Below are 26,542 nucleotides of genomic sequence, written 5' to 3' on the forward strand. Positions count from 1 at the left end.
CTGTTATTTTGACCGATACTTCACCGCGCAGGTGAAGTTCGGGGTAGCGAACATCGTGGATGCACAGACGCGGGAGCTTTAGAGCGCGGCACAGCAAATCGGATGTTGGTGGCACTGCCCTCTGCTGCCCTCCAGCCGTGCACGCGCGCCATGGCGCTGCACGGTGGGTCAAGGGGGTTGGCACTGGTGGGTGGTTGTCCTCTCGAAGGAGTGGCGGCTTTCTCCCGGCTCCAGAATGTCAAATAAATAAATAAATAAATAAGCGGCGCCTCCACAAAAACGCGTTTGGACATAATTATTTTTTTTCAGTCCATCGGGCTATTGGCTTTGCAGATCGATATTACCCAGCAGCATTTGTTTAAGCAGCCAAACTCCGATCGGGTTTCGACATTCACAATCTCATCAGCAGAGCCAGACCTGTTCGATAAATGCTGATGGGTTGCCAGATGTTACGGGCGAAAGCACTCCGATGACAAAACAAAAACAAGCATGGTCCTAACAGTAACTCACCCGTCGAAATGGTCAAACTTCCCCAACGCAAGACCTTCATGAAATCCAGTGATGGGACTCCCCGATGCTTCCCCGGATGAATACATAAAAATCGCAATTCACGTTCATCAGCAGCAACAGCCGTGCTCAACCCACTGCTGAAGGAATGCCTCCCCAAGCCGTCATGTTATTAACAGAATCATCATCAGCATCATAGTCGACGTCAATACATTGCACGCCCCCAACGTCAGTCACGTCGTGGTCACCGGGGAGATGGAGCGATGAAATCAGTTCGTGCGCACGTGCTGCCAGCTGTGTTATTACATCGCAGAATCGTGGGAGGCGACTGTGGCTGGGGGAAGACCTCCTTCATCCGGCAGTGGATTGAGCATTGCTGACGACGGCGACGATGGCGGCGATTGAATTAACGAGCTCGCGTTGCTCTATGGGCGTCGAATCGTCGTACGAGCCACGTTTGTAAAAAAAATATATTTTTAAAGTCGTCTTAATAGCTACGGCATATTGGGAGGAATTAACAGACTCGCGCGTGGTTGCATGGGCATCGCGAGCGTGCGCCACAGTCCGGCGTGCCCTGCCTACTTGGGTATCGGTGCTGTTCTGAAGCACAGGCGTCGTGTCCGCTACGGAAAATTTATCATTTAAGCAGCAGCAGCAGCAGCAGGAGCACAGCGCAGAGCTGCGGGCTCAGTCCAATTCAGTATGACGGGAGGCACAGTCGCCTAAGGGTCTCTCCCACGCTCTCTCTCTCTCTCTCTCCCGTCTCTCTCTCTCTCTCGCGCTCTCCCCTTTCTCTCTCTCTCTCTCTGTCGGCAATTCACAATCAGGAGGGAGGGAGAGAGAGAGAGAGAGACAGCAAGAGCGCACTGCTGTGCACCAGCGCTCCCACGCCCCTTCCTCGTGACTCTCCCGCTCCTCCGTTGGTTCGTTCATCCAACCCCCTGGCATCCGAAAGTCGGGAAGCGACGGACGGCACGGACTGAAGGACCGAGAGGGGTTTCGCGTCCTCGAAGTGGAAGGAGGCGCGATCGTGCAGGTGCGGTGACTTTTCGTGAATTAGTGCCTCGTTCGCACCGATTCGCCGCTCCGCGTTATAGCAGCGGGTACGAGCGAGCGAGCGAGCGAGTGAGTGCTGAGGGTGTCTCGCGCTCCGCGTTCGGACTTGTGTTGCTGTGGAGGAGCTTTTTGCGCACTGCACGCTGCTCTCAGAATGAATCTGGCTGCCCACCATCATCACCACCACCACCAGCAGCAGCACCACCACCAGCAGCACCACCACCACCATCATCACCACCACCACCAGCAGCACCACCACCACCAGCAGCACCACCACCACCATCATCACCACCACCACCAGCAGCAGCACCATGCGAGCACGCTTCTGTAAACTGAACACAAACCCGTATTAGCTTACGCTCGCGTGTGTATAGTTGTTCCGTGCTGTGCTACGCGTGTGCGTGCGCGCGTGTCTACGTAATGCGTCGTGTTAATGATCGCGGCAATGAAGCGGTGGCGCAGTGGTTTCGTGCCGGTGTGCGCTTTGAACACGGCGAGCTGAGTTCGATTCCCGGCCACGGGCCGATAATGACCAGCGGCAAGTGAAATTTCCTTAAAGTGGGTACTGTTCAAACCCCACTCGTAATCACCAACGCGCACTGACCAGCGTGGTGATGTATGATCGTTTAACACCCTGTGACTAACCCTGGCGACCGCGAGCCTTCACAGCAATGAATTGACGTAATCGTTCTCTCTATCATAATATTACAATTAAAGACTGGGTCACCGATCCGAGGTAGGGTGGAAAGGGAAGAAGAGGCCGTTATCCAGCAGTGGATGATGGACACAAAAACGGGAACCGTCCATTATCGTTACGATAACAAACACAACGATCACCGTCACCTTCATCATCATCATCATCTTCTGAACGTGACCACGGCGTTGCATCGCATCGATTCGCGCTCACGCCGCTAGCTGCTCCGCCGTTGTCTCGCGACGCTAGGCGGCCGATTTGCCTCCGCGCTGTCCGTGGTACGAGGAGACCCACTTGTAAGATAGCCCACAGAGCTCCCCGCGCTCTGGTCTCACGGTGACGCGAGTGTAGCACAGGACTCTGGCTGACTCAGCGGCCGACTTCGCAGTGTTACGATGCAGGAGATAGGCAACGGGGTTGAGCACATCTGCATTGCGAGCTAAGGAGGCTGATTGCTTTCACCATGTGTGTGTGTGTGTGTGGGGAGCGGTTGTGTAGTGGTCAGCGCGCTGCGCTACGGACCAGGCAGTCACGAGTGCGGTTCCCGCTCACGGCACAACACCAGTGACGATTATCTGAACCGGTCCTGGGCCTCTCCTAGGTCGACTCAGCCTCATATGAGTATCTGGTGCGATGTGTAAACATCGCCACTGGGGAGACAAAGGCGGTTGGGTGTGGTGCTGACCAACCACCCCCTCGTGTACCGTGCTGGTCTTGATAGGTGCTCGCTAATAGCACTTGCCCCAACAGTCTGTTAAGGCTATACGTGGGATCTTTGGTTGCATGCGTTCCTGTTTGATGCTGGATTGGTGATCGGTTGTTGTAGTGCTTAGTGCATTTGTTTGCTTACAAAACGAACCAACGACCCGAGTTCAATTCCAGCTCACGGCCAACATCAGCTGTGAATACTATATCTTCACCGGCCTTGGGCCTCCAATAGGTGCTACTGAGCCTTACGTGAGAATGGTATGCGGTGTGTAAAACATCGGCGCTGGAGAGACGGAGACGAACCGGTTGTGGTGATTGCCGTACCAGCCCCCTGGTGTGCCGAGCCGGCCTTAATTGGTGCTTTGCTCTAACGGCACTTGCCCCGAACAGCCTGGCGAGGCTATAACGAGGGGATCTTTGTCTTTGGCGTGTTGCAACTGTGGAAGCCACTTATCGTCGTTCACACCACGAGTTAATATAAAATATCACAACCACGTGTCGCTTCGCTGGGGGCAGCATGGGAGCCTGAGTTCGATTCCCAACCACTGCACGCCTCCCCTATTCACCAATCGACGCTGGCCAGCGTGGTGAAGTATGGTCAAACATCCCCCGTTACTGACACGGCGTTCGCTCAGCAGTGGATGGATTGACGTATGAACAATATCGGTATTCACGTTTGCTGTTAACACCTCCGGTGGGCACGGTTGGCTACGTACGGCGCGAAAAAAGTTGAGTGTACACGCGTACGCGACGCATTCATTATTTATTTAGGCTTGCTAAAATTGTAGAACGTTTGGACAGTGCGACGAGAAAGTCAAAGGATTGGGTTGGCTTTCTGAATATCGTCAATTGCACGGGAAGAAACAGACTCCTCGAACGCATATCTCGAGACCGAGATCTAGAAACAGAAACGCACGGTGTCCCAGCCTCTGACACGACAGTGCATCGCTTGAAACCCCCCCCCAGTTATTGCAGCTGCAGCAGCTAGCCGCAACCTCTGGCACGTACGCCACCCCGACATTGCACAACACAGCTCGTATTTCCACTGCTGGATGAGGGAACCCACCCCTCCGCTCCACTTCCCCACACATGCCATCCCGAGATTCTATTTTGACCGGGATTGTTCAGCGGCGGGTTACGGCGGCACGATGGAGGCCTTTGCCACAGTGCCCCCTGTTGCTCGCACCACCTGCTGCACCTGCCTCTTAGGGCATGTTGGTCAGCCCCCCTCCCCCTCCTGCCCCCCCCCTACCTCCGTCTCCCCACGTCATCCAACCAAACGTCCAGACTCCTCAACCCCCGTCCGGTTTGTTTGAACGCTTTCAAGATCCGACGAGATCGGAGGTGCTTTGGTCACGGACTGGGCGACGGGTGTCTGTCTCTGTGTGTGTGGGGAGCGGTGGTGTAGCGGTTAGCGCGCTGCGCTATGAACCTGGCGACACGGGTTCGATTCCCGCTCACGGCCACCACCATTGCCACTGGGGAGACAAAGGCGGTCGGGCGTGGTGCTGGCCACCCACCCCCTCGTGTACCGTTCCGGCCTTCATAGGTGCTCGCTAACAGCACTTTCCCCTACAGTCTGTTAAGGCTATATGGGGGATCTTTGTGATGTACGTGAGGAGCGGTGGTGCAGTGCTGTCACATTCAGAGGTGCCACTCGCTAACAGCGCTCGCCACAAATATCATGTTGAGGCTACACGGGGGCATCTTTGGCTTTGTTGCGTCTAGGCGCGCTACGCTGGGAAACCCCGCCGACCCGAGTTCTGTTCCCGTTCACCCCCAACAGCACCAGTGACGATCATCTGAACCGGTCCTGGGCCTCATCTAGGTCGATTCAGCCTCAAATGAGTACCTGGTGGGATCGGAAAACATCGCCATGGGGGAGACAAAGGCGGTCGGGCGTGGTGCTGACCACACCGCTTTACCGGCCTTCGTAGGTGTCCGCTAACAGCACTTGCCCCAACAGCTTGTCAAAGGCTATCAGGGGGTTCTTTGTCTTTTGTAACGTGTGCAATGCTCACGGCGTTTTCCCGAGCTGGTTATTATCGGCGTCAGCGCGCATCAAAAGTTGTGCGTCGGTGCGAGATGCCTGATCGGTCACCAATATTTAATGATAGTCCACCTTTGCATAAATCGATACCCCCCCTGTGGGCTAATCGATATGGCCATTTAGTCTAATACATTTCCAAATTGGCAAGCGCACCGAATAAGGGGTGCATTCGGGCGGATAACCGAGTGACGCTGTGATGCGCCTTAGTTCACGTGACCACACACCCTTTCATACAAACAGGTGCCAATTATTCCATGATGATGATGACGATGCCTGCGTCGGCAGTGATGCACACAACAACAACAGCAACAACACTCAGCACGTTCGTCAATAACACTGCATGGGAAACAATAACGCGTGCATCGGGCGACGTTTCGGGCGATGGTTCTTCTTCGCAGCACAAACTCCGTGGCCTCTCCGCGTGCTGTAAATAAAGGGCCATTGCGCGACACGTCGCCGATCACATACTCTTTCCTTTTAAAGCAACAGTGTTATTGACACATATGCTGAGTAAAAAAAAACACAGTGTATATACTTTAAGTGCTGATCACTGACCACGGCTATCATCAGTGACGAATGATGTCTGAACCTAATGGTTCAACCCGCATGACCAAGCCGCAGTGAGTGACCAGGGTGGTGAAGTATGGTCAAACATTCGACCCCCCTCGCAATCCACGCTCGACACACGGAAGCGAGGAGCTGCATTCCGTTGAGCAGTGACTTGACAAAAGGGTGGTTTAGTGCTAGTTGCGTTGTGATGGCGTTTGATGCCTTGCGAGAGGTACGTCTCCGTCTGTGTGTATCCGTGCCGAGGGAGGTGACGTGCACTCGACTGTGTAGAAGAGGCACGAGCGTGCACTGCGAACGTCGCATGAACGTCGCAAAGACGACGTCTGGCTTCACGCTTCGCTTCCGTGCGAACCAACGAGTGACACCGAGGCAAAGATCCCCGGGGGTAGCCTTTTCCTGGGATGTTGGGGCAAATGCGTGCCAGCGAGCACCTGCCAAGCCCGGCAACGTCGCACGAGTGATCAGAACAGCGCCCGACCGCCTTTGTCTCTCCAGTGGCGATGTTTACGCAATCAACCCACTTCACCAATCCGCACTGACCACAGCAGAGAAGTATGGTCAAACAAGCTTACGTTACGGACACAGTGTGTAAGGAGAGAGCACCTCACCCAGCAGTGGATTTGGCATTTGGAGGCCCATTTCATTACTGTGTTAGCGTGCGTCGTGTATGCGACTTTGATGTGTGCATATCAAAGTGCGAGCAATGCATATCAATGCACTTTTCGCGTGATTGTGTTTCCATACTCAGTGTTCCACGATTGCATCTGATGATTTCATTTTAAAAGACCCAATAGACCATCTAGATTGTATTCCAGTGCTGTTTTATTAGTAGTATCTGATCTCATAACCCAGGTCTTCGTATACACCTGGTTGAGTTAAAGGGTATTAATGTTCGCACATTTTATGTTTCACTATGTTTTGGGGCACAATTCGATCTCTCTTCTTAATAAACGTGGTGCCTATACTTGGAGTTCCATTCCAGACCTTTCGAGCTAATGAGAAACGACGCTTGCCTAAGTGAGTTTGCAGGTGGTTATAACCGAAATACTGTAGGCGTTAATATACGGGGTGGACCAAAAGTCAGGACAAATAGGGTTATTATATTTATTTTAACAAATGTTCAAACTGACTTCCATTAACATTCATGAATGCTGCATGAATTCTCATTCGAAATGAATTCAGGACTTTTGTGTAGGGATATTACAGCCGTGTAATCTTTGACTATTCATCCATTGTGTCGCGTCTAAATTAATTCAGGGTTCTTGGTCGAGTTTTCTAAGCGTCAGATATTAAGTGACCCCCACAGCAAAAATAGTTTATAATAATGACGATAATAGGTAAAATGTTAACTTATACAAGAAACAATTAAAAAAAGTAATTGCCAGTGTTGAAAGCAATGAAGTAACCGTATGTGTCCTGAATTTTGGGCCATCCCTGTATATATGTAGGCGCCGCGGTAGCGAGATGTCAACTACCTCGCCTGGTATACATGAGGTCGTGGGTTCGATCCCGACCCTGACGCCTGCTGTATATTTGGAGTTTGCGGTGTCTCTATCTCTCATCATCATCGCGGTGGATAGGAGATGTTAACTCCCTCGCCTGTATGTGCTCCCTGTGGTCACCGGTTTTACCCTACACATTTAGAAGCGTGCGTTTAGAGTATTTGGTCTGATATGCATTTCAACGTGATAAGCCACTTGGTTCGGCTATCATTTGTGCATAGGTCGCGTCTGATAAAGAGCAAGATTGCTCAGTAGGGCCTTACCTAGTGAAATAAAAATATCTTCTTGGTTCTTTCGGTAAAGTCACGTAGAAGGGAAGTAATAAAATAATAAATCGAAATTGAAATCGAGAAATAAAAATAGTAGTACAAAAAACTCTCCGATATATCTGTGTGTGTGTGAGATGGAAAGCAACGCATTCGCACGATTGAGATACAATGATTGGGGGTGAGATGGTGTGCTGCGTGCATTTCCCTTGCACTCAGACGCGAGCGCAGATCCAATCCACGTTTGGAGGAGGGTGCGCGTCTCCCACCACCACCACCGCTGCCGGCGTGCTCATCCTCGTCACTTCATCTGCATATCTCCGGGGGATATGCCGAACGCATCAGAAGCCACCACGCTCCGAGCCAATGACAACAGCCAGCCTGACCCTTTCCAGAACATTCTAAACCCACGCGGCACCACCACCACCTCCTCCTCCACCCTCGCTCTCTAAGGAATGCGCCAGCCAACGAGAAGGGTCCCCTCAAGCCTCCCAGGTTCTGGATAAAGTAAACCCCTGCTGCTCCTGCTGCTCCTGCTGCCAGCCTCTCCACGCTCTTAGCAGCGGTAGCAGCACGCATCCTCCCTCGCCTTCTGCAAGGATGCACGTCGCGCCCAGCCGATGCAGCAGGACGAGTCCCTGGCTCTCCTTCCACTGCGCGAGGTCTCCTCTGCTGGCCGCGAGACCCGCCGCGACTCCGATGGCGACGCCGCTCCTCCTCCTCTTTCTTCTCCTGCTGCCGCCTCTGCCTGTGAGCGTGGCCCAAGACCGAGCCACGCACTCGCACTCCATCCGCATCGAAGGCGACATCACCCTGGGCGGTCTCTTCCCCGTGCACTCGAAGGGCCCCGCCGGGGTGGCGTGCGGCGAGATCAAGAAGGAGAAGGGCATCCACCGCATGGAGGCGATGCTCTATGCCCTCGACAAGATCAACAGCGACCCCGACCTGCTGCCCAACATCACGCTCGGCGCGCGGATCCTGGACACGTGCTCGCGGGACACGTACGCGCTGGAGCAGTCGCTCACGTTCGTGCAGGCGCTCATCGAGAAGGACACGTCGGACGTGCGCTGTCAGAACGGGGAGGCTCCCGTGTTCACAAAACCCGAGAGAATCGTCGGAGTCATCGGCGCCTCGGGCAGCTCCGTGTCCATCATGGTGGCCAACATCCTGCGTCTCTTCCAGGTGAGTGGCCACCTGCCGTCGGTTGTTGCTGTTGTTGCTGTTGCTGTTGTTGCTGTTGCTGTTGCTGTTGTTTTAATGTGTGTCTGATGAGTTGATACGTGCGCGTGCTTACACTGTGGGTAGGTAGACATTGCAGGTTACATACATAGGGTGTTTGTCTGTGATTGGGTTCATACAGAGGGTGTGTGTATACTGTGTGTGTGTGAGTGGCTGCATACGGAGGTATGCACATAGACTGCGTGTGACTCGGTGCATATACAGGTAAGCACATAGATTGTGTGTGATTGAGCGAGTTTACAGGTATGCACATACACTGTGTGTGAGTGGGTACATATTACAGATATCTTAAAATCAAAGTTCACCCACGTAGGGCAGACGTTGGACTGATTCAGATTTAACAGTAACATTAACCATGACCTGGAATTGAACACCGGTAGCTTTACTGAGGGCATCATCCAGAAATATGCTCACCACTCTACACACAACGGTAACTATTCCCCGCATAGCCTTGAACAGACTGTTGGGGTAAGTGATGTTAGCGAGCACCTATTAGGGTCAGTACGGCACACTAGGGGGTGGCCTGCACCACACCGGGCCGGGTTTTGTCTTCACAATGATAATGTATTACACACCCTACCAGGTACTGATTTAAGGCTGAGCCGACCTAGGGAAGGCACATCACTCGGTTTAGATTATATTATTATCATCACTTGTGTTGACCGCGAGCGGGAATTGAACCTGGATCACCGGGTTCACAGTGCATTGAGCAAACCACTGCCACTATCCAAAGAGACCTCCCCAGTATAGCCTTAACAGACTGTAGGGGGCAAGTGCTGTTAGCGAGCACCTATAAAGGCCGGAACGGTACACGAGGGGGTGGGTGGCCAGCACCACGCCCGACCGCCTTTGTCTCCCCAGTGGCGATGTTTACACACCGCACCAGGTACTCATTTGAGGCTGAGTCGACCTAGGGGTGGCCCAGGACCGGTTCAGAAAATCGTCACTGGGTGTTGGCCGTGAGCGGGAATCGAACCTGGATCGCCGGGTTCATAGCGCAGCGCGCTAACCGCTACACCACCGCTCCCCCTACACCGCCACTATCCACACACACGCACGCACGCGTGTTAATAGTGGCTGACCTGAATTTAACCAACGAGGCTACAATTCAGAGGCAACTAAGGCCCGATAGTGGCAATTATGCTGCTGCTTTTGCAGCTGATAATGATAATGCTGAGGCTGATGATGATGATGATGCTTGCGCTGTATATTGTACATACTCATGTATAGCTTTGTCAATCCACTTCTGGGTGAAGGCATCCTCATGCTGTGTTAGCCATTGGGGTTTGATATCTTACAACACTGCTCGTCATCATAATGATCACCATAATTATCGTCAACAGCTCCATCATCACCATCATTTTATCATCGTCACCATCATCATCATCATCACCACCAACATCACTATCATCACCACCGTCATCAAAATCACTACCATCCTTATCATTATTCTCACACAGATGTCCCTTAAATTGGGGGATGCAGCTGGAAGTCACTGGGTAGCAGCCATGGGGCAGCAGTCCATGATGGTGCTGGACCATCCTGAGGGCCAGTGGGACCGGTTTGTGTGGGAAAATTGTGAATGTGATCAGAGTAAAATATCTATATTAATATATAAAACATATAAAAAAATCTATCAAATATAGTAATTTATGTTTTATTGAAATATGTAATTACCTCTAATGTCTCAGCTTCGTTGCTTATTTTCGCTTTCAGTTGGCATGAAGTTCCCCATATTTGGGCAGCCCAAAAGTTTTTTCCTAACCGGCCCCATTCGTTTTTTTTTTGGGAGCCATCACGAGAATAGGTACAATGAGATCGGCACGGCAATTTGTGCCCGGCTGTGCGTTTAACACAATGCCTGGGCCCGTTTCTAGTCCCAGTCCGTCACTGGTGCCAGCTCTTGTGGAACAGTTTGGATGCGTGAGTTCCTTCAAGTAGAATTTCCCTGACAGCATCGATGATGAACTCATGCAAGTCTGCGCAAACGTTGACCCCTGGGCATCTCGTTAACGTGACGTGAAGTCAATCTGTACCACCTCCCAAGGCTTGCATTGTACCATCTGATATGCTCTTAAATCTAAACTAAACAATATTTTTATTTTACCAGGCACGATGTTAACTACCTCGCCTGGTATAGAGGAGGTCGTTGGTTCGATCCTGACCCTGACGCCCATCTATTTAAAGTTTGCATGTTCTCCCCATGGTCGTGTGGATTTTTATCTGGAGTCCTCCGGTTTGTCCTACCACATTTAGAATCAGCGTGCGTTTAGAATGTTTGACTGTTATACATTTCTACATTACGATGATACGTCACTTTATCGGGCTTTCATTTGTGACCAAGTCACTTCTGATAAAGGGCCTCACCTCGTCAAAATAAAGAAATAAAACTCTATTATGAATGGTTATAATGTTAAACCCAGGTCTCATCACAGGCAATCAAGCACCTCTTGAACACGTCGCAATCTGCGTGCGTGAGGTCAAGAGCTGTCACGGGAAGTTCTTTGGACACTCGTTCTTGATCTCGCACGTCAGCTGTCTGCTGACCCGACGCGCACACACACACACACACACTGTCCATTCCCCGCCAGATTATTTCCACTCATCTCACACCGATGGCCACGGTGTCAGCTCAACGTGCAACAGTAGCGCGGCAATATTCCACAAAGCCACACCTATAGTAATAGGTTTTAACCCTTTCAACTGGTATAAAAACTGACACCTTTATACAAGGCATCATGTATGCACGCCTTTTGGCGTCATCTGGTCCAACACCAACGGAGACTAGGCTCTAAGAAAAGCTGTCTCGGGTGTGGACCAATCAACTTCAAGGACAGTGCATATAATTATCATCATGAGAGTTGTTTTTTTTTGTTTGCATTTTGACTGCTTGTGTTGTGGTTATTGCAAACATGATGCCTTGTATAAAGGTGTCAGTTTTTGTACCAGTTGAAAGGGGAAAAACCTACCACTATATTTTGCCACTGGTGAAGGAGGTCTCAAAGTGTAAAAGCCACACCTCTCGCAGCCTCTGTACGTTGCACCATCCATCGCAGTTACAGCCCAATTGGATCCGGGGTCATCTTCAACGGTCCTCTTGCGAGGACAAAATACTGCTTGCTAACCGGTCGCGTATGAGAATGCATTTTACCCCCGTGATCTCAACATTAGGTCGTGGATTTCCAATGGTCCCCTGCTCGATTGAAAGCTTTCGTGACTGCAGGGATTCATCTTCTTGGTTCTTTCGGTAAAGTCACGTAGAATGGAAATAATAAAATAATAAAAATAAAACATAATAAAATAAATCTCACGACGTTTCGGCCACAACGCAAGCAGCCGTCATCAGGTGAAGAACAGGTCCGTCAATAAGACAGAGTCTCGATGACACGTCCTGGACTTGGAGTGTCTATTTTTATGTTTTATTTTTATTATTTTATTATTTCCATTCTACGTGGTTTTACCGAAAAAACCAAGAAGATGGTCCCCTGCTCATTAGCAACAATGATCCCGTGGCAGCATTATGATTTAATTCCTCATTATCAGTGTCCGACGTTGTCTACCTGCACTCGGCAGAGTGTAAATAAGGACGTACGCAATAGAGGATACTGCTCCCTGCCTCTTTCACTATTACTCAACGTGAGCTAGAACATTAACGGTCTCTGTGGTATTGCGCGTTCTATAAGGCTCAGATTTTAGTCCACCCATTGGGGGCCGTCCATAAATGACGTCACGCGATTTTGGACGATTTTTGACCCCCCCCCCCTCGTCACACGGCGTTACCAAAAGTCAGACCCCCCTCAAATATGACGTCACAAAGCTCTGCCTCCCCCCCCCAAAAAAAATAAAACATGCTTCAAATCGCTTTCAACTATTGTCATTGTAGTGCGTATTTAATGTGGCGCTGCACTCTGATGTTGTAGGAGAAAACATTTATTAAAAAGTCAATTTAATTAAGTAGAGCGTGTTATCCATATTTATTTAAAGTTGCGCATCTTGATGTGACGTCACATTTCTCAAACCCCCCCCCCCCCGTCACACATCGTCACAAATGTCTGACCCCCCCCCCCCAGGTGCGTGACGTCATTTATGGACGGCCCCTTGTACGTGACGTGTGTGTATTCCTGTACTTAACCAAGCGGTCGACCGTTGAAATTAAATGTCGGGTTCTTTGGGATGATGATGATGATGTTGACAATTATGGTTGATAATGATGATGAATAATTTAGTCAACTGTTTAAATTATTAAACCTAAACTGAAAGTTACCTGTCATTATCATTTTAAAATAGTCAACAAGATCGCATGTATCCATTTAACTTTTGATATCACTCCTTACCTTCTACGCAGATATTACAAAAGTGAAATCACTCATACATCCATATATGGCAGATTAAGAACTTGCTAGTGTTAACCTCCTGTATGCACTGCTGCGCTAAACCAAATGATATACCGATAATAGCATTAATGATGATGATGCTGACACAAGCATGATGGTGATGATAGTGTCATGGGATTTATACATAGTGAGTGTACTGAATCGAACCAGGCGTTTAACTGCTCACAGACCTGCTCTCCACCTGAGGACGGCTGCTTGCGTTGTGGCCGAAACGTCGTGATAATTATTATATTTAGTTTTCTTTTTTATTGTTTTATTATTTCCATTCTACGTGACTTTACCGAAAGAACCAAGAAGATGGAATCCCTGCAGTCACGAAAGCTGTTAATCGAAATGCTCACATTTTCTTTATTTTACAACTCGGCCATTCATTGATGACGACGGTGATGCGAGTTGTAACTTTTTTGTCTGGATTATTCACTGTCAAATCTTGAACGGTGTTGCCTGAGCCGCTGACTCTTGCCAGGAATAGTTTTCTCTGGCCACTCAAACGCCGGAGACGAGGGGTGAAAATTACCGACGGGAGGCTACGGCTGTAAGACTCTTCCCTTTTTTGCTGGCACTTGACAAATGTGTAATTGCTGTCAGATGGAAGTGGTGATAACATTTGAGTCATTTGTCAGCTCTACTTTACCCAGTGTGACGAAGGTTTTTTTTATTATTATTAAAGTGCGTTTCAACTGTTCCGCACGATGATGATGAGGGTGCTCTAATGATACACGACAGCTCTGTCCGTCGGTCTGTCTCGTGTGAAACTTCATCCAGTCTGTGAGTCAGCGAGTCTCTCAGTATTTTTTTCTGCTCATAGAACAAAGATAAATATTCTTAGGTTTTAGGTTTTTTCGGTAAAGTCGGTAGGTAAAAATAAAATAAAAAAAAATTTATTTTTATTTTACTTTTATTAATTTACATTTTTTACCTACGTGACTTTATCGAAAAAACCTAAGAATATGAATCCTTGCAGTCACGAAAGCTTCAAATCTAGAACAAAGAGAAAGTCAGCCTGCATCGCGAGTTGTCTCCTGTGCACAGCCCAGCTGCAGAACCAGCCTCAGTCTCTCCCTAAGACACCCACTGTTGGCTTCCCCACAAAGTGGTACTCATACTGGAAGGAACCTCCTGGTTACACCAGCCCACCACCATCGTGCAGGGAGGGGCTGGGTGGGGAGGGGAGGGTGCGGAGGGGCTGGGTGGGGAGTGTGGGGAGGGGCTGGGTGGGGGGTGGGAGGGGTGGGGCTGGGTGGGGAGGGGCTGGTCACCCCGTGGTGCCCTTATAAAACTCAACGTTTAACCTACTCACGCCGGCTTGTGCCCGCCCTCACAGTCGGGAATATTTGCGGAATACACCACGCCGCCGTTGACCCTGGCCATTTACCGAGCAACCCAACGTTCCTACCAGCTCCCTCCACAGGAATGTGTTTATATCGACCTTGCAGAGATGATGGGCTGAGTCAACCCCCAGCCAGGATTTGAACTCGCAGGGACGTCCGTTAGTGATGAGGATGATATATGCATGATGTACCTTTGACCCCAGTGATTGAAATCATATTCCATGCTAACATGGGATTTTAGGGATTTCTAATTATGTCATCCCATTCCTCGATTTTTTTTTTCAATTTTAATTGGAAGATCGGGAAGAGCTTTGTCAAAGTATTGAGCAAGTCCAATGGAATATTTCATGGTGTAATGGTCAATGCACGGTGGGGGTTAGGCGGGGTACGTGCTGCAGCATGGATGTCGTGCGGAGCAAAATGGCACGTGCAAGGGGAACACCAGCACCACGTTACGGCGACCGAACACACAGCGTTAACCACGTGCCTTACCTGCACAAAGCAGACTGATGCACAACATCAAATGTATGCCTTGCACAAACAACAACAACCACCACCATTCGCCACTAAGTGATGGGGACGTCACCACGGCGCTTGTGCCAAGCTATGTGCACATTAAGGCCACGTGAAGTGTCGAACTCCCGCTGGCAGGAGGTCACGGGACAGACCCAGGTGCCACGGGTCGACTGACCTGGATGAGTGGCCGATGCACCAGCTGTGCCCCCTACTGTGCCAACTTGCTGTGCTTTAGCCGCCCGGCGCTCCGCTCGTTGTTGTGAGCGTCGCTCCTACGCCCTCCGTTGTTATTGGAGGGCGACTGCCTCCAACTGCCCAGTAGCAGCAGCGTCCTTCACGAGCCTCTTCCACGCAAAACACACTGACATACGGTTCACAAGTACCAGCGGTCTTCATCAGAAGAAGAATATGTCTTTATACTGTAGGGATCTCTTTTTCACAGATGTCCCCTAGGTGCGGTTCAAAACGTGACAGCAACAGACAATGCAAAGACACGGCAGGAGCGCAAAGTATAAGAAAGGTTAATGAAACTCTTAGAAACGTAGACGAGTAGAAACATTTTCAGATAAAAAAAAGAAGCTGATTTGGAGGGAGCTGGCGTATCAAAGACGTAGAGAACCACTCGGGGTTCACCCTGACAATCCACAGGCACGTTCGACACTGCTGAAAGCTATTTAGAGAAAGAAGAAAAAAAATTTAATCGCGCAATCCATTTTCAACCGTGGATGCTGTGTAGCCTTTTAATATATATATACCGTGTACTTAATATTTGCCAATAATAACACCGTAACGATGCATTACTGCCCTGTGAAATTAACACGGACGTAAATTGTGGCTTCATGCAACAAGGCGGCTGTAAATGGTGCAAAGCCAAAGCCGGGACATTTCAACAGATGGCTTTAAAGGACTTATCTTGTAAAAGCTAGGGGGTAAAGTACTTTCGCTGCTACAGTGTAATGGAGCTCAAATTAATAACCGCGGCACGCCGAATCGATACGGCGCAGCAAACCGCAAATGACAGCCGAAACGTGTTCATTGTTGTTTTGTAATTTTTATTTATTTATCTCCCAATGCATCATTGTTACATCTTTTTTGAGCGGGGTGTACCGTGCGCGCGAGCAAGTGTGTGTGTGTGTGTGGAAGCGGTAGCGTAGTGGTCAGTGCTGCGCTACTAACCTGGCGACCCGGGTTCGATTCAGGCTCACGACCAACACCCAGTGACGATTATCTGAACCGGTTCTGGGCCTCGCCTAGGTCGACTCAGTCTCAAATGAGTACCTGGTGCTATGTGTAAACATCGCCACTGGGGAGACAAAGGCGGCCGGGCGTGGTGTTGGCCACCCACCATTTCGTGTGCCGTGCCGGCCTTCATAGGTGCTCGCTAACAGCACTTGTCCATACAGTCTGTTAAGGCTACACGGGGATTCTTTATATTTTTGTGAGCGCGCCCACGTGCTTACGAAACCCGGTGACGCCAGTTTGATACCCGACCACGGTCGACATTGGCGACGTATGCCTGGACCAGTCCTGGGCCTCCCCTAGGTCGACTCAGCCTTCAATGAGTACTGCGACCTGGTAAGGTGTGCGGTGTCGGCCACAGGCTTATTCGGTGCACCTTGCCTGACACAGGCGCAGTGGTGACGTCCCCATCACTTAGTGTCGAATGGCGAGGATTAGTGTTGTTGGTATTGATGATGGTTGGTATTGTTGATGGTTGGTGTTGGTGATGGTTGGTGTTGGTGATGGTTGGTGATGGTGATGGATGGTGATGGTGATGGTTGGTGTTGATGATGGTTGGTGTTGGTGATGGTTGGTGTTGGTGATGGTTGTTATTGTTGATGGTTGGTGTTGGTGGTGGTTGGTGTTGGTGATGGTTGGTATTGTTGATGGTTGGTGATGGTGATGGTTGGTGTTGGTGATGGTTGGTGATGGTGATGGATGGTGATGGTGATGGTTGGTGTTGGTGATGGTTGGTGTTGGTGTTGGTGATGGTTGGTGTTGGTGATGGTTGGTGTTGGTGATGGTTGGTGTTGGTGATGGTTGGTGTTGGTGTTGGTGATGGTTGGTGTTGGTGATGGTTGGTGTTGGTGATGGTTGGTGTTGGTGATGGTTGGTGTTGGTGTTGGTGATGGTTGGTGTTGGTGATGGTTGGTGTTGGTGATGGTTGGTGTTGGTGATGGTTGGTGTTGGTGATGGTTTGTGTTGGTGATGGTTGGTGTTGGTGATGGTTGGTGTTGGTGTTGGTTGGTGATGGTTGGTGTTGGTGATGGTTGGTCATGGTGATGGATGGTGATGGTGATGGTTGGTGTTGGTGATGGTTGGTGTTGGTGATGGTTGGTGTTGGTGATGGTTGGTGTTGGTGATGGTTGGTGTTGGTGTTGGTGATGGTTGGTGTTGGTGATGGTTGGTGTTGGTGATGGTTGGTGTTGGTGATGGTTGGTGTTGGTGATGGTTGGTGTTGGTGATGGTTGGTGTTGGTGATGGTTGGTGTTGGTGATGGTTGGTGTTGGTGATGGTTGGTGTTGGTGATGGTTGGTGTTGGTGTTGGTGATGGTTGGTGTTGGTGATGGTTGGTGTTGGTGATGGTTGGTGTTGGTGATGGTTGGTGTTGGTGATGGTTGGTGTTGGTGATGGTTTGTGTTGGTGATGGTTGGTGTTGGTGATGGTTGGTGTTGGTGTTGGTTGGTGATGGTTGGTGTTGGTTGGTGATGGTTGGTGATGGTTGGTGTTGGTGATGGTTGGTGTTGGTGATGGTTGGTGTTGGTGATGGTTGGTGTTGGTGATGGTTGGTGTTGGTGTTGGTTGGTGTTGGTGATGGTTGGTGTTGTTGATGGTTGGTGTTGGTGATGGTTGGTGTTGGTTATGGTTGGTGTTGGTGATGGTTGGTGTTGGTGATGGTTGGTGTTGGTGATGGTTGGTGAGGGCGATGGTTGGTATTGGTGATGGTTGGTGTTGGCGATGGTTTATATTGGTGTTGGTTGGTGTTGGTGTTTGCCACACCACCAACCGCCTCGTGTGGACCGGTCAGGCCTGAGTTTGCTGCTCGCTAAAATCACTTTCCCCGATATGTATCTGTACCAGGGTCTCTTTTCTCCGTGTGTGTGTGTGCCTTATGACTTTGGGATATCTTCGAGCATTCTTGAGTGCCGCATAGGATCCTCCAGCAGTTATTGAAGTGCGAGTGATGAAAACAGCTCTTCAATTCCTTGAGATCCCAAAAAAAAATGCAGAGTGAGCGAGCGCTGGCGCAGAGTGAGTCACCGTGGTGGGAATCTCTTCTTCGCAGCACGCAACAGACTTCCACCACAATAGACTGTGGCCTTCAAGGGAAAATAATATGAGTTAAGTTCCAAGCCATGGGACTTCTTCATAGCACTTAAATAGAGGCCAATGAGGTCTGTGTTTTTACATTTTTACCGTGCTATGAAAGAGGACCATTGCCCAGAACGTCACCCATTATATACTTTTCTCTTTAAAGGCAATGCGTTATTGACAAATATGTTGAGTGATTTCGTTCTGTGTGCTTTGTGCAGCATCACTGCCTGTGCAGCGGCAGCAGCAGCCGCTGCACAAAGTGATTTGTTTTTTTTGTTTTGCGGATGGAATGTAACATGTAACCGCAATTAATTCGTTGACGAATATTTTACTTAAATTGTCGTCTTTTTGTCCGAATAGATTCGTGAAAAATGAAAAATGTTCAGACAGATGTGTCGCGTTGCATTTGTGTCAATCGTAGATCTCCGTGGATACGAAGACAAAACAAAAATTGAATCCTTGCGTTTATTTGCTGCATAAAACGGTGTAGTTTTTGGTGATACCAGTTTGCGTGTGCTCGTTGTTCGGGTGAGCGCATTAATCTGTGCACTTTCATCCGTCGAACTCTCTTGCCTTTGTCCATCTGCTCCATGTGTCCATTGATGTGCGTCCCTCAATCTGTCTGAAGCCCGTTTCTGTCTTTCATCTGTCTCTGCGTGTGTGTTTCTGTCTCCACGCTTCTATTTACGGAGTGTACATTTGTCAATCCCAACGTATCAATTGTCCACCTATGCCAGCGATCTTTATTAATATATTTATTAATACATACAGTATATTCATTAATAAATATGCTAATTATCAAAGCGCATTTTTCATTGCGCTTCTTCTTGCCGGGTTAATTGTGACCACATTGCCCGGGCACCAGGGTGGCTAGGAGATGTTAACTCCCTCGCCTAGTATACAGGAGTTCGTGGGTTCGATCCAGACTCGGATGCCTGTTGTATATTTGAAGTTTGCGTCTCACTCTCTTATCATCATCACGGTGGCTAGGAGATGTTAACTCCCTCGCCTGGTGTACAGGAAGTCGTGGTTTCGATCCCGACCTTGACGCCTGTTGCATATTTGGAGTTTGCGTGTTTCTCTCCCCGTGGTCGAATGGAATTTTCTCCGGGTCCTCAGGTTTTTCTCTCCATATTTCGAACCAACACGCTTTCAGAGTAGTTGGCTGCTATAAATGTCCACATCATAAGCCATTTCGTTGAGCTTTCACTTGTGGCCAGGTCGCTTCTGAAAAAGGAACTGCATAGCTCAGTGGGCCTTACCTTGTATAAATACAATAAACATATTATCTTGGTTCTTTCGGTAAAGTCACGTAAAATGGAAATAATGAAATAATACAAATAAAACATAATTTTTCTTATTATGTTTTATTTTTGTTATTTTATTGTTTCAATTCTACGTGAAATAATCAAAATAAAACATAATGAAATTAAAAAAATATTTGTATTAAGTTTTATTTTTATTATTTTATTATTTCCATTCTACTTGACTTTACCGAAAGAACCAAGAAGATGAATCCCTGCAGTCACGAAAGCTTTAAATCGAAAAATAACATAGTTCATAGATAAGTGTATAGTCTCGCTATGGCTCTGCAATGGCTCTGAGCTTTGAAGCCACCAAACCCTCGCACTTGGGTGAAAGTCACCGAAAGCGCGACCTTGTCTGCACCCTCCTCGTAAGCGCCTCGTGATTTTTAACGCCACCCCAAGCACTTCTTACCACACGCGTCCCCCCGAGGCTGACTCTGCAGGCTTTGTTTTGCAGCGGCAGATGAGGGGAGGGGGAGAGGATGCGCGCAGGTTGACGATGCCTCTGGCCGTGAAAGTGAGCCTGTGATCGGGTGAAAGCAAATATAATGAGCAGCCCTCCGTGCTTGTGTCTCCACGCAGAAACACACACACGTGTTTAGTCCGAGCGGGCCCCTAATGGCTCTTGAGACCAACGTTAAGGAAGCAAACTCTGGACACGTTTCAAACCTTCATGGTCTCTCCAACAGAGTTGGGTTTGCCAAAAGGCCGTCGGACTAAAACACGCAGTTCTGCTTACATATGCATGGACCCATAGATGGTCCAGAAAAAGCATGATTAAATGTCGATTTAAAGCTTTCGTGACTGCAGGGATTCATCTTCTTGGTTCTTTCGGTAAAGTCACGTAGAATGGAAATAATAAAATAATAATAATAAAACATAATACAATAATTCTCATTCAAACCCTGTCTTCTCGACAGACCTGTTCTTCACCTGAGGACGGCTGCCTGCGTTGTGGCCGAAACGTCGTGAGAATTATATTATTATGTTTTCTTTTTATTATTTTATTATTTCCATTCTACGTGACTTTACCGAAAGAACCAAGAAGAAGACGTAATTAGTTTACGATTGTGCTCATGAGCATGCTTCCAGTTCCAACTTTCTTGTGCAGTTGCTGCAAATATTACCGGAATAATAATCCCTAGTTGTTTAAACCAGCAAAGCCTCAATGAGTCTGAAGACTCTTTGTCAGCAGGGTCCTGCATGGGCGTGTTTGACCGATGTCCTTGAAGAGTGTTTGGGTTCAAGTCGGAGGAGACTTGGAGAGCACGGAGAAAGGCCCCCCACACCACGGGGATTACACTCAACAACGCCACATTATGACTACACATAACAGTCCCATACCTACAACACCTGGCAAGCCCTGGTGGTCATCATCCAAGCAATAACCAGGGTCAACCCTTCCTTAGGTTCTGAGAATAGACACGAGGCATTTTCTTGTAGGAAAAGTGGACGAAAGTATGATACATTGTATGTACAGTTCTTCAGCGGCTGAGATCCTGCGAATTAGAATGTATTTAGATGTGCCAGATACAATCGATGATTTATTGTCTTGTTATTATTGATGTAGATGATTGAAAGATGGACCTTTGGGACCCCCCCCCCCCCACCACGCCCCACACCTCCCAATCGTAAACTTTCTTGTTCAGTTTGTGAAGTGCGTCCATATCGAGTGGTGTACGAATGAACAATTGAGAGGTGGCGTGGGTTTTGGTTTTCTACCGTTTAATTTTTGGGATTAAATTGACAAATTTTGCGCGTTCCTTCCGTGCACTCGCAACAACAACTAACACCGTTCAGCCCGCACATTATTTTTTACGTCACCACGACGGATTTGCCAGGCAAGGTGCACTTTACGTGCGCTAACAATAAAGACAAATATAATCCGTGTAGCCTTAACAGACTGTTTTTGGCAAGTGCTGTTAGCGAGCACCTATGAAGGCCGGCACGGCACACGAGGGGGTGGGTGGCCAACACCACGCCCGGCCGACTTTGTCTCCCGAGTGGTATTTTTTGCACCCCCCACTAGATATTCATTTTTGCTAAATCCTGAATCAAATATTTATTTATACTGGATGAATCTAATTAACTATAAAGCTCTTCATCACAGATGTCCAGCAGTTTCACAGATGTCCAGTGTCGACCTAGGGGTGGCCCAGGACCGGTTTAGATAATCGTCACCGGTTCAAGTTCAGGTTAATTTATGAGGTATAGCCCTGTGAGCCATTCGGCTCTTGAATCGGGTGCAACCGCAACAAACAAAAAACAAAAACATGAACAAAAAAATATGTTTAAGTGAATATGTGACTGAGTGCAAACAGAAAATCCAAGAAAAGACAGCAAAATATTGCAGAAAAAAACACCGTACACCAACGCTGTGTGCAAAAATCCCAGTGGGATGCAAGTCAAACAACCAACAACAACCACAAGACAACTTAGATTAAGGCCATCAGTCTAACTCTGTACTACAACAAACAAACATGGCTAAACCAATACACTTTTCGAAATCACCAAAATAAAGCCATGAAACCAATGAAACAGTGATCATAGGAACTGTGACGGAATTTTCACCGGTGTTGGCCCTGAGCGGGAATTGAACCCGTGTCGCCAGGTTCGTAGCGCAGCGTAGCGCAGCGTAGCGCTAACACGCACACACACACACACGCAAACTCGTGGCATCGTCCATCTCTCTCGCGGTTTCATCCTCACCCCTTTTACCCCGGGCCGCTTTGAGGTGCCACCACAGCCACGCCAAAGCACAAGCCTCGCGCTTTCATCCCCCTACCCCTCCCTCCCACGGAGGATGCCTCTGCTCCACAGGAGATGGAGGTTCAAAGATTTGTGTTGTTGTGTCTCGGACGGTTGTAGTGACGTGGGGGGTGGGTGGGGGTAGAGGGGACCGGTGTGTCGCGCCGTGGCGGTGCCTGGACTGGTGAGTCATTTGCAATTGATCGGCGTGTGGGACGCTTTTCCCCCAATGTTCATTTCTCTCCCTCGGACAAAATAATTGAAACTCGGATTTTTTTTTTGTATCCATCCACTTAAATCTTAGCTCGGGCTTCCGATTCATTCTGATTCCATCGCTCGGAATGCCATTCCCGGTCCATCTGCTGTGCCAGAATTGCTGGCCCTTGATGGAGAGGAAATCTAACAACAAACACAACAAATACTTCCCATCTTGCAAGTGTGAGGCAACCTGTCGGCTCCACAAGAACTGTGAGGGCAGATGAAGAGTGACGTGCATCCCCTGCACTGCAAGGAGCTGCCGCGGTGTCATGGCGAGCTCATGGGAGTTGTCATCCAGAGGTCGGTCACTGGGTTCGATTCCATGCACTGGCACGGTAGTTTGTGCAATGGGAACATTTCTTAACCCCCCCCCCTAAACCGCCCCAACCACCCCTCCCCCATTACCCCCCCCCCCACCACATACCCCTCCAACCGCCCCAACCACCCCTCCCCCATCTCCCCCCCCCCACCACACACCCCCCCCCAACCGCCCCTACCACCCCTCCCCCATCACCCCCCCCCCCACCACACACCCCCCCCAACCGCCCCTACCACCCTCCCCCATCACCCTCCCCCCCACCACACACCCCCCCAACCGCCCCTACCACCCCTCCCCCATCACCCCCCCCCACCACACACCCCCCCAACCGCCCCTACCACCCTCCCCCATCACCCTCCCCCCCCACCACACACCCCCCCCAACCGCCCCTACCACCCTCCCCCATCACCCTCCCCCACCACCACACACCCCCCCAACCGCCCCTACCACCCTCCCCCATCACCCTCCCCCCACCACACCCCCCCCCCACCCACCCCCCCACACACACCCCCAACCGCCGCTTCTACCACCCCTCCCCCATCACCCCCCCCACCACACCCCCCCCCCCCCACCCATCCCCCCCCCCACGACCCACAAAACCCACACATGCTAGGGGACGATAGGCAAAGGTTCGCACAGATGGGTTCACGAAGCCACTGGCCGCACATGCACATTGAGGGACAGCTGCAGTTGGGCTCAGTGGTAAAGGTGCTGCCCTCAGTGTCCTTGCTCACTCCACTGCTGGTGGAAGGGCCTCAACTACTACTCCTCCTACGGTGGTCAGATGTCTCGGTACGCCTGGACAGCCATCCCCACTTTGACAGCATCCTTCTCATTATAACTTTGATTGGATATCCGTCAGGCGTAGCATATTGCAAGCTGATCTTAAATTTTTTTACTCGACAAAAACATAAAGGATGTATACATTTGCTTCCTGTTCACTCGTAAGATGTGTTAATGTTCATTAAATGTAATCTTCAATTCGTGCTATACATTGTGAGAACGAAAGTTGCATTTGTATTCAAAAGCGCTTACTTAAACTAAACTTTTAAAATTTGCCAGGTAAGGCCGACTGAACTGTATCACTCGCTTTCAGAAGCGACCTGGCCACAAATGATAGCTCAACGAATTGCCTTATCACGTGGACATTTATAGCAGCCAGATACTCTAAACGCGTGACGTTGATTATACACGTGGAGGGAAAAACCGACGGACCCGGAAAAAAAATGCACGCGACCACAGGGAGAGAGAGACACGCAAACTCCAAATATACAGCAGGCGCCAGGGGTCGGGATCAAACCCACGCCCTCCTGCATACCCGGCGAGGTAGTTGGCATCTCGTCACCAACAAACAAAGTTAAGTGGAAACTCAGTAATAGCTACGACCGCCGCAGCCGCGCACCAGCGGCGTGACAATGGAGCGTACAGGCGGTGCAACTGCACCGAAGGCCACTCGGAGGAGTTGAAGGTGAGATCTGGAGGCTCCGTTGGTGCCAGGGTCAATGCCGAGCGTGCATCACCACTGGTTCCCTCTCCACAAATCTGCCGCGGTGTTTTGTTTGTTTTGTTTCGAAGATGACGACGACGGTCGATGCTCGTCACGACGGAAGTCGAGGTGGCAACAATCGTCGTGTCGTCTCCGCTGTGCTCGCAGACCTGCGGTTGAACCCATGATTGAGGGTTTTATTTTGAACCTGGGCGGGGGGGGGGGGCACCGCAGGCTTCACGCATGCAAATGGCGCAAATGAAACGGAGCACATTTTACAGCAAACCAGCGTCGCACAGTTGGGAGCTAACTTGATGAAGCATGTTAAGCTTCTTGCAAGAACACACCTTTGGAGGTCCTATTTTATTGGAGCGTAAGTATGCGTGCAAACTGCAAAGGGCTTCACGTAAGAGGAGGTGATCTTCCCCGTCGTAAGACCATACCCGCTTATTGGGATTGAACGATGATTTAAATCGAGGTGTCGTGATATAGCCAGGAGGTTTTCAAGCGAAACTCTAGGGGCTAGGGAAACTAATACATAATTACATGGGCCATGTATATACGCTGCATTAGGGACGCTGCCACACTGGTATAATGGTTGCAATCATGGACTTTGAATCAGGAGGTCGCCGGTTCGATTTGACCTCCTGGAACGACAATTGAACAATCGTGTAGATATCTCAAATTTACCCCACCACCTTTTGTTCACCCGCCCAGCGGAATTAACGGGTTCACCAGTTTTTCCAAAGCGTCGGGCCACCATGGAAGAGTAGGCCAAATACCCGCTGCCTCTAGCGGAGGGCCCTCCTGCCAGCAGTGTTGTGAGCAAAGCAAGTTCAGGGCAGCGCCTTTACCACCTTTATCATATAGAAACTACGCACATTGCATTCAATTAACTATTGGAACTCGCATTTTATTGGAAGCCGCACTAAGAAAACATCGTTGGGCAGGGTACATTGTTCAACCTTGCCAGGGTCAATGCCAAAAGCCACACGGAGCTATATCCGCAACCCAGCAAGCACAGCATTCGATCAGGGACTACAGTTGCATTAATGACAGACACAGAGAGTACTTTATAAATATTATATTCGCATGAAACAAAACAAAAAATCCCTTTCGTGCCAGCAACTTTATTTATTGAAACCCGCGAGTCCTTGGCCGGTGTTGTTTCAGTCGGCCAGGTTTTTTCTACAATAATCAATACGGAGGCGTACAAATTCGCAGCAAACGAACGAGAAATTTCACTAAAGGCTTCGTGAAGAAAGTTGTGCTCATGCCGCCCAAACAATAAAATAACCACAGCATCGGCGCGCCACGCAATTGGTGTAACTCAACGTGTAGATGTTCTCGTAGAAGTGTACACACACTCGGAATTCAAGTTATGATAGCGATTAGCAAACTGCCTTGTGGATAAAAGCCTCCCCCCAAACACACTGTTGTCAGCCACGTCATATTTTACATTTCACGTTCCACCGGACTTTCATCAATCCCTTGACGGACGATGGCCTCCCCAAACTTTGGCTTGCGTGCGCTTTGCTTGACCATACCTCACCACTAGGGTCGATGCAGGTGGGTAAAGATGAGGCCCGGAATAAGTTTGGCCACTCCTCGCCACCTTGGACGAATTCACCCATCGACTCATAAAGGCCTTTGTGGGCCCTCACATTTGTGGGCCCTCACATTTGTGGGCCCTCACATTTGTGAGCCCTCACATTTGTGGGCCCTCACATTTGTGAGCCCTCACATTTGTGGGCCCTCACATTTGTGGGCCCTCACATTTGTGGGCCCTCACATTTGTGGGCCCTCACATTTGTGGGCCCTCACATTTGTGGGCCCTCACATTTGTGGGCGCTTCTTTAGGCCCTCCGTCCCACGTTGAAGAAACAGCTGAGCGACGCGAGCGCTGCCATCGGAAATCGTTTCTCTCTTTGAATTACGAAGACATCATTCGTGACTTTGCCACAGCTATAGATTGGGGGGCGGGGTTGGGGCATTGCTTGGTTAAAGAAATGAGTGTGCCGAGTGATTTATGTTTGATGAATGTACCTTGAGTCGAATAGATTTGTCAAATTTTGCAACGGTAGATGAATATGTTTTATGACTGCACACATTTTTTTTGAAATGTGTAACACATACTTGGGCCCTTCCCTCCTGTTCGCCTTCGATGCCTCTTAACCATAATCCGGCCATTCTCGCTCACCATACGTGTTATCCCGCGCCTTCGATTAGCGCGGTTGGCTACGCACAGTGTGAAAAAAAGTTGAACGTACAAACAT

At 49.5% G+C, this 26,542-nt stretch overlaps 1 protein-coding gene across 1 annotated transcript in view; it reads left to right on the forward strand.

Moving 5' to 3' along the window:
• Positions 1-1,264: 1,264 nt before the first annotated feature.
• LOC144731802 (metabotropic glutamate receptor 8-like) overlaps positions 1,265-26,542 on the forward strand; it is a 258,412-nt gene continuing 233,134 nt past the window's right edge. Inside the window, exons 1-2 of the mRNA XM_078613050.1 lie at positions 1,265-1,543; positions 7,573-8,535. Coding sequence (XP_078469176.1) covers positions 7,954-8,535 — 582 coding nt within the window. The 5' untranslated portion in view covers positions 1,265-1,543; positions 7,573-7,953. The remainder of the gene's footprint in view (positions 1,544-7,572; positions 8,536-26,542) is intronic.

This window comes from Lampetra planeri, chromosome 40, assembly GCF_965212315.1.
Source record: "Lampetra planeri chromosome 40, kcLamPlan1.2.h2, whole genome shotgun sequence".
NCBI lineage: Eukaryota > Metazoa > Chordata > Hyperoartia > Petromyzontiformes > Petromyzontidae > Lampetra > Lampetra planeri.